The 6234-nt window shown below is 56.4% G+C and overlaps 1 protein-coding gene across 1 annotated transcript; it reads left to right on the top strand.

Annotated features, from left to right (window-relative positions):
- Nucleotides 1-1389: 1389 nt before the first annotated feature.
- On the top strand, nt 1390-5867 carry LYPD5 (LY6/PLAUR domain containing 5). Its single transcript, XM_061388542.1, has 5 exons — nt 1390-1554; nt 3458-3586; nt 4192-4368; nt 4576-4722; nt 5011-5867. Exons 1-5 carry the CDS (start codon nt 1467-1469, stop codon nt 5268-5270), a joined length of 801 nt encoding a protein of 266 aa, XP_061244526.1. The 5' UTR covers nt 1390-1466; the 3' UTR covers nt 5271-5867.
- The last annotated feature ends 367 nt before the right edge of the window (nt 5868-6234 follow it).

Raw genomic sequence — 6234 nt, 5'->3', positions numbered from 1 at the left:
AGTGGGTATGACCCCAGCAAGCAGTGTCTTCAAGCAGTGAGAAGCAAGGCGGATCAGGCGGTGAGGACCTGGGGTCTCTGTCACAGGCCCCACTGCCCATCCGGAAGTCCCCATCTGCCCAATGTCTGAGCGTCCACGTGGGTGTGTCCGCATCCTTGGGCAACAGTGTATGTCTCCAATCATCTGACTGTGTCTGTCCCCTTCAGTGTTTTCAAATTTATTCATTTAACAATCTAGGGACTTCCCTGGTGGTCCACTGACTAAGACTCCACTCTCTTGCAGGGCCTGGGTTGGATCCCTGGTCAGGGAATTAGACCCCATATGCAGCCATTAAAGATCCCGTGTGCCACAACTAAGACCCAGCACAGCCAAATTAGGGGGAAAAAAAAAAAAAAGAATCTGACTTGCAATTCAGGGGACATGGGTTCGATCCCTGGCCAGGAACTAAGATCCCACATCCCACAGAGCAGTTGTGCCATGACTGGAGAGTCCATGCGCCACAACCAAAGATCCCACGTGATGCAACTAAGATCCAACACTGCCAAATAAATAAAACATTTAAAACAATCTAATAAAAATCTATCAAATACCTTCTGTGGGCATGTCTGGCTCATCAGGTCTGGGTTGATTTGTCTGTCTAGATTTGCATCAGTCCACACCGGGTGTGTCTGTTTTTCTGCATCGCATGAGTAACTGCCTCTCTGGGAGGCTCTATCTCCCTGTCACTGTGTCAGGTCTTTGATTCACTCATTCCTGCTGCTGCTGCTGCTGCTAAGTCACTTCAGTCGTGTCTGACTCTGTGCGACCCCATAGACGGCAGCCCACCAGGCTCCCCCGTCCCTGGGATTCTCCAGGCAAGAACACTCATTCCTACATCATCACAAACATCCCCTGAGACCCCTGAGGAATTCACAGCCTGATGGAGGAGACAGACGTTAGCCTAACCCAGAGTGACCAAGGCTGGGAGACAGGGAGGTGCTTGAGGCCGAGGGTGAGGGGATGATGGTTGGGGCGGGGGTGCAGGTCAGGGAAGGCTTCAGGGAGGAGGTGATGTTTGCTTCTCTGGGTCGGGAGGCATGGTCCCCTACTGGTGGCATGTATCAGGGTAAAGGAAAAGAAGTTGGAGGCCACGTGTGCCCAGTTCAGACTAGAACACAGTGCTGGGGGAGTGGGGGGTAGACAGTCCCCAAAACACAAGTCCCCCAAAATGAAGGGTTACAAGGCCCTAGCCCCTCCTCCCTCAGACCCAGGAGTCCAGGCCCCCAGCCCCTCCTCCCCCAGACCCAGTGTCCAGATCCCCATCATGATTATCTAGGAGGAGACTAGCCCAAGAAGGGGAGGGCGGGGGTGGAGGAATGCCAGCCTGCCTGGGTAGCCAGGATGCCTGGGGCTTGGCTTGGAGAACCAGCCAGGCAGAAGTCAGAGCAGGAGGAGCTGTCCTCCGTGTCTCCACTCAGGTCCACAACATGGCAGTGGGAGTCGCCAGAGTCATCCTGCTGGGCCTCTTTGGGCCTGTCCTCTGCCTGACCGATGTCCAGACTTCTGAGTCCAGTGGTAAGAAGGGCAGTTGGGTGGGCGGAAGCAGGACTCTTCTAGGTCCGAGGGAGCCAAGAGAGTGGGGGCCAGATTCCAGGGACACAGGGAAAAGTGAACTGGAGGCCCTGACTCCTGGTCTGAGGGAGGAGGGGCTGGGGGCCTGGACCCCTGGGTCTGAGGGAGCAGGGGCTGGGGGTTTGGACCCCTGGGTCCGGGGGAGGAGGGCCTGGGGTCCGGGACCCCTAGGTCTGAGGGAGAAGGGGCTGGGGGCCTAGACCCCTGGGTCTGGGGGAGGAGGGACTGGGGGCCTGGACTCCTGGGTCTGGGGGAGGAGGGGCTGGGGGCCTGGACCCCTGGGTCTGGGGGAGGAGGGGCTGGGGGCCTGGACCCCTGGGTCTGGGGGAGCAGGGGCTGGGGGCCTGGACCCCTGGGTCTGGGGGAGGAGGGACTAGGGGCCTGGACCCCTGGGTCTTGGTCAGAGAGACTGTGTCCTCTCCCTTCTCTTCCCCTCCTCTGGTCTTCCCACACCACTCACTTGCTCCACTATCTCTGGTTCACTACTCCAGCCTTTCTCATCCTCTTTGCCCATGTCCCCATTCATTCAAAGGTACTTCTGGGGAGGCATGGGGGCTCTTTTTAGAACTGGCAGGAAACCTTGACTCAGGCAACCTCTTCCCCTACAGGGACACAGTCATATCAGGATTGAAGTGGCTACAAATTTGAGATACTTGAGAGATGGGAAGGGGGTTATGCCTGCACACAACTTTGTGTGTGTGCGTGTGCTCATCCACAGAAAGAAGAGAGTACTATTTCTGTGCGTGTCCATGAGTCAACATGTGCTGTGGGTCTCTGTGCTTGTGTGTGTGTACATCTATAGCAGGTTTTAGTGTCTGGGTATTTGAACAAATATTTTCATGGGTCTGTTCATCTTTGATCCTCACTTTTCTTTGTGAAAGAGATGTGAGTATAATTTTGCATCTCTGCTTCTCTTTGTGCATCTCTATGACAGGTAGGCCTGTATTTCTCCCTGTGTATGTGTGTTTGGGTATTATGATGCGTGTCTGTCTCTCTGTGTGTCTCTTGTGTGTCTCTATGAATCTTGTATCTGAATATGATTTTAAGTTGCCTGATTTTGTAGGTCTCTTTTTTTGTATGTCTCTATCTTCGCCTAATTGTAGGCTCTGATTTTCTTTGTGATTCTTGGGTCTGTATTTGTCTCTCTCTGGGTATGAGTTCCTGTGTTCCTGGGTCTGTGTGTTGTGACTGTTTCTGTATCCACACATATTTCTGTCTGAGAGTCTGAATTTTGTATGTATGAGATACCTTGGTTTAGAGAGTTTCTATTGGAGGGTCTGGGTGGTACTTGTGTGTGAATGTAGAACTCTACATGAACGCATACAGGGTACTCTGTGTACATTTCTGAGATTGGCATGAGCCTGTGTCAATTTTGTTATTTTGCGTTTACAGCAGTGTTTCCGTGTTCTGTCCAGGTACTGCAGGGACTGGCTGTGTGTGTGTATTTGTGTGCATCCTGGTACTTGTACTAGAGTGCTTGTTTTCCATCAGCAGCCTTTTAGTACTACTGGATATTGTGCGTTTTGTTGGGAGAGGGGAAGGCCGAGCAGGAGTGAATTGCTTCCTCCTTTATCAAAATCTTAGAGGACTTCCTGGAAGAGGGTGGAAATTTGGAACAGCCTGGGGGGAAAAACTGGACTGGCAGGTGCAGAGGCCAATACCCTTGCCAAGAGTCAGGCATAGTCATGAGCAGCCACACCAGCAGACCCTGCTTCTCTCAAGGCAACAAGGCCTGTCACCTCTCAGAGCAGAAGGGCCTGGTTGTCATCTTTAGGACGGAGCCCCAAGTGCCTGGCCCAAGCTCATCGCGGGCCTGTTCCTCTCACCGTATCCCTGCTCTCCCCAGGCTCCCAGGCCCAGCAATGCTACAGCTTCCAACACATCTACTTCGGGCCCTTTGACCTCAGTAATGTGAACTTCAGCAATGTCTCCTGTCCGCAGGGATGCTCTGAGGCTGTCTTGTCCCTGAACACTGGTGAGGGGCAGGAAACGCAGGATAAGAAAGGGAAGGGGGACAGGGCACGGGGACGGGGGTGAAACATCAGCCAGGTGGGGTGGGAAAAGGGGGATGCAGTAGGAGACAAAGGATGGGGAGGAACTGGGTAGAAGAGGAGAGGAAAGACGGCGGTAGAGGTGGGGAGGTGGAGGGAGGAGGAAGCGGGAGAGAATGAAGGAGTGGGAGGTGGGAGGAGGGAGGAGTGGTGGAGTGAAGGGGTGGGAGGAGGTAGGAGTGGTGGAGTGAAGGGGTGGGAGGTGGGAGGAGGAGACCGTGCGGAGCCAGGAAGGGGCGACAGAAAGCAGACCGGAGAGAGAGAAAAGGAGGAGAAAAGGGCTGGTGGTGTGGGGCGGAGGGCGGGGGGCGCGGCGGGGGAGGGACGTAGGGAGAGCGGAGTTTGACAGAGAAGCGAAGGAGGAAGAGAAGGGCAGGGCAGCAGGGAGAAGAGAAGCCAGGCTGAGAGGAGAGTGGAGGAGGAGAGGAGACCGGAGGAAGAGACTTGAGACTACAGGGAGAGGAACGGGTGTGGGAGAGGAGGGCGGGTTGGAGAAGCAGCGCCCCAGACTCCATCCCCTCGCCCCCAGGGTACCGCTCCTCAGTGACCTTGGTACAGAAGGGCTGCTGGAGAGGCCCGCTTACGGGCCAGATGCTGTCGGATGACAAGTCGCTGCCGCCTGACTACTCGGTGGTGCGCCGCTGTGCCACCGACTTGTGCAACGCGAACCTCCAGACCCACGACTCCCTCCCCAATCTGAGCCCGGGTAGGCGAGAGGGCGGGGCTGGGCATGGGGCGGGACGGCCCTCCGCGGCGTGCGGGGGCGTGGCCTCCGCTGGGCTCCTCCTCCCCGGCGCGCAGGCATTCCAGCCTTCCAGTCGAGCAAGGTGGGCCGCCTGGCGCAGTGCGCGCGCCCCACGCCCGGACGGCGGACGGTGGGTGACCTGAGTGTGCCTCCACGCTCTCTTGGCAGCGCCCAACCCGCCGACGCTCAGCGGCACCGAATGCTACGCCTGCGTGGGGATCCACCCAGAGGACTGCACCCCGGAGAAGTCCCGGCGGGTCCAGTGTCACCAGGACCAGAGCGTCTGCTTCCAGGGCAATGGACGAATGACCCTTGGTGAGGGGCTGGGAGGGCCTGAGCAAGGGGCGTGGAGGCAGGGCAGGACTGACTGAGACACGGCCCTGGTCTGAGGAAGGAGGCTTGGCCCTGGCCTGGGGGAGGAGGCATGGCCCTGGTCTGAAGAAGGAGGCATGGCCCTGGTCTGAAGAAGGAGGCATGGCCCTGGTCTAAGGAGGGGACTGGAAGGAAGTCCGAGGACCCAGTCATGGCCTTGGCCTCTGAGGTGGAGGTTCAGGTGTGGCTGCCTCCCTCGGTCCTGACCCCTCCTCACCACCCCTTTCCCAGGCAATTTCTCAGCCCCTGTGTACATCCGAACCTGCCAGCGGCCCTCCTGCACCATCAAAGGCACCACCAGCCCCTGGACAAACATCGACTTGCAGGGCTCCTGCTGTGAGGGGGACCTCTGCAACAGGGACTCCCTGACCCAGCCCTTCACCAGCGCCTCGGACACCGCCGCTCCCCGGGTGCCCCATGTCACAGTCCTGCTCCTTGTGGTCTCCCTGCTGGGTGGTGCTCTGGGAGGACCCCTCGGGCTCTCCTCATAGTCAGTCCCTCCAGCCTCTTCCTGAGTGGGATGCTGGGGGCAGGGGACACACATCCACTTCTGATTGCTTCACTCCCTGGAATGTGGAAAATCAGAGTTACACACCTGTCTCTCTCTCTCCCTCCCTCCCTCCTGCTTCCCTACTGATGCCTAGCCCTTACCTGGTCAGCAGGCCTGGAAGAAACTGGGCAAGGTCCCCAGAACCCCAGGGTGGGGAGAAATGGCCACATTCCACATAAAGAGCAAATCTGATCCCGTGCTGAGCACCAAACAGGCCCAGCCTCCCCGCAGCCCATTTCCTGTTGTGGGTTTCCTGGTCTGAGGCTCTCCCAGAACCTAACCAGCTCCAGCAGGGAGCTACAAGGATGTCTTTACTAGTACCATCATGGGAGACTTGAAAGGCAATATAACCAGCATATCCTAGACATTAGGAGCCCAGACCCTGAAGCCAGGCTACATGGGTTCAAATCCCACCTCTACTGTTTAGCCTGTGGGTGACCTTGGGTGGTTACTTAACCTCGCTGAGACTGTGTTTCCTCACCTGTTGGGCAGAGGTGAAAATAAAGCCTACGATAAAGACAAGACCTACTTCACCGTGGTTGTGGGCAGAATTTAACGAGATGAACATGGAGTACCAAGGACAAAACTGCCACCCACTGTCATGGTCCTCACGTCACAGACGAGCAGATGTGATGCTTCCAAAGGCACTTGACTGACCTCGTGTATCGCATGAGTGGGGAGCGTGACTCCAAGCCCTGTGAACCCCTAGGCAACTCTGCCTCACAAACATATGAATGTTGATTGACTTGATAGAAAAACACTTAAGACCCCGCAATCCCACTCCTGGGCATATACCCTGAGGAAACCATAACTGAAAAAGATCTGTACCCCGGTGTTCACTGCAGCGCTATTTACAGTAGCCAAGATGTGGAAGCAACCCAAGTGTTCTTTACAGATGAATAGAT

Source organism: Bos javanicus, chromosome 18 (assembly GCF_032452875.1).
Source record: "Bos javanicus breed banteng chromosome 18, ARS-OSU_banteng_1.0, whole genome shotgun sequence".
NCBI lineage: Eukaryota > Metazoa > Chordata > Mammalia > Artiodactyla > Bovidae > Bos > Bos javanicus.
Note: the sequence above shows the minus strand (reverse complement) of the source record. Positions and strands in the feature narration are given on the sequence as shown.

Coding starts and splice junctions, on each gene's coding strand:
- LYPD5 (XM_061388542.1), top strand. CDS start 1,467: ATGGCAGTGGGAGTCGCCAGAGTCATCCTGCTGGGCCTCTTTGGGCCT. Junction 1,555..3,457: donor CCAGACTTCTGAGTCCAGTG/GTAAGAAGGGCA, acceptor TGCTCTCCCCAG/GCTCCCAGGCCCAGCAATGC. Junction 4,723..5,010: donor CAATGGACGAATGACCCTTG/GTGAGGGGCTGG, acceptor CCCCTTTCCCAG/GCAATTTCTCAGCCCCTGTG.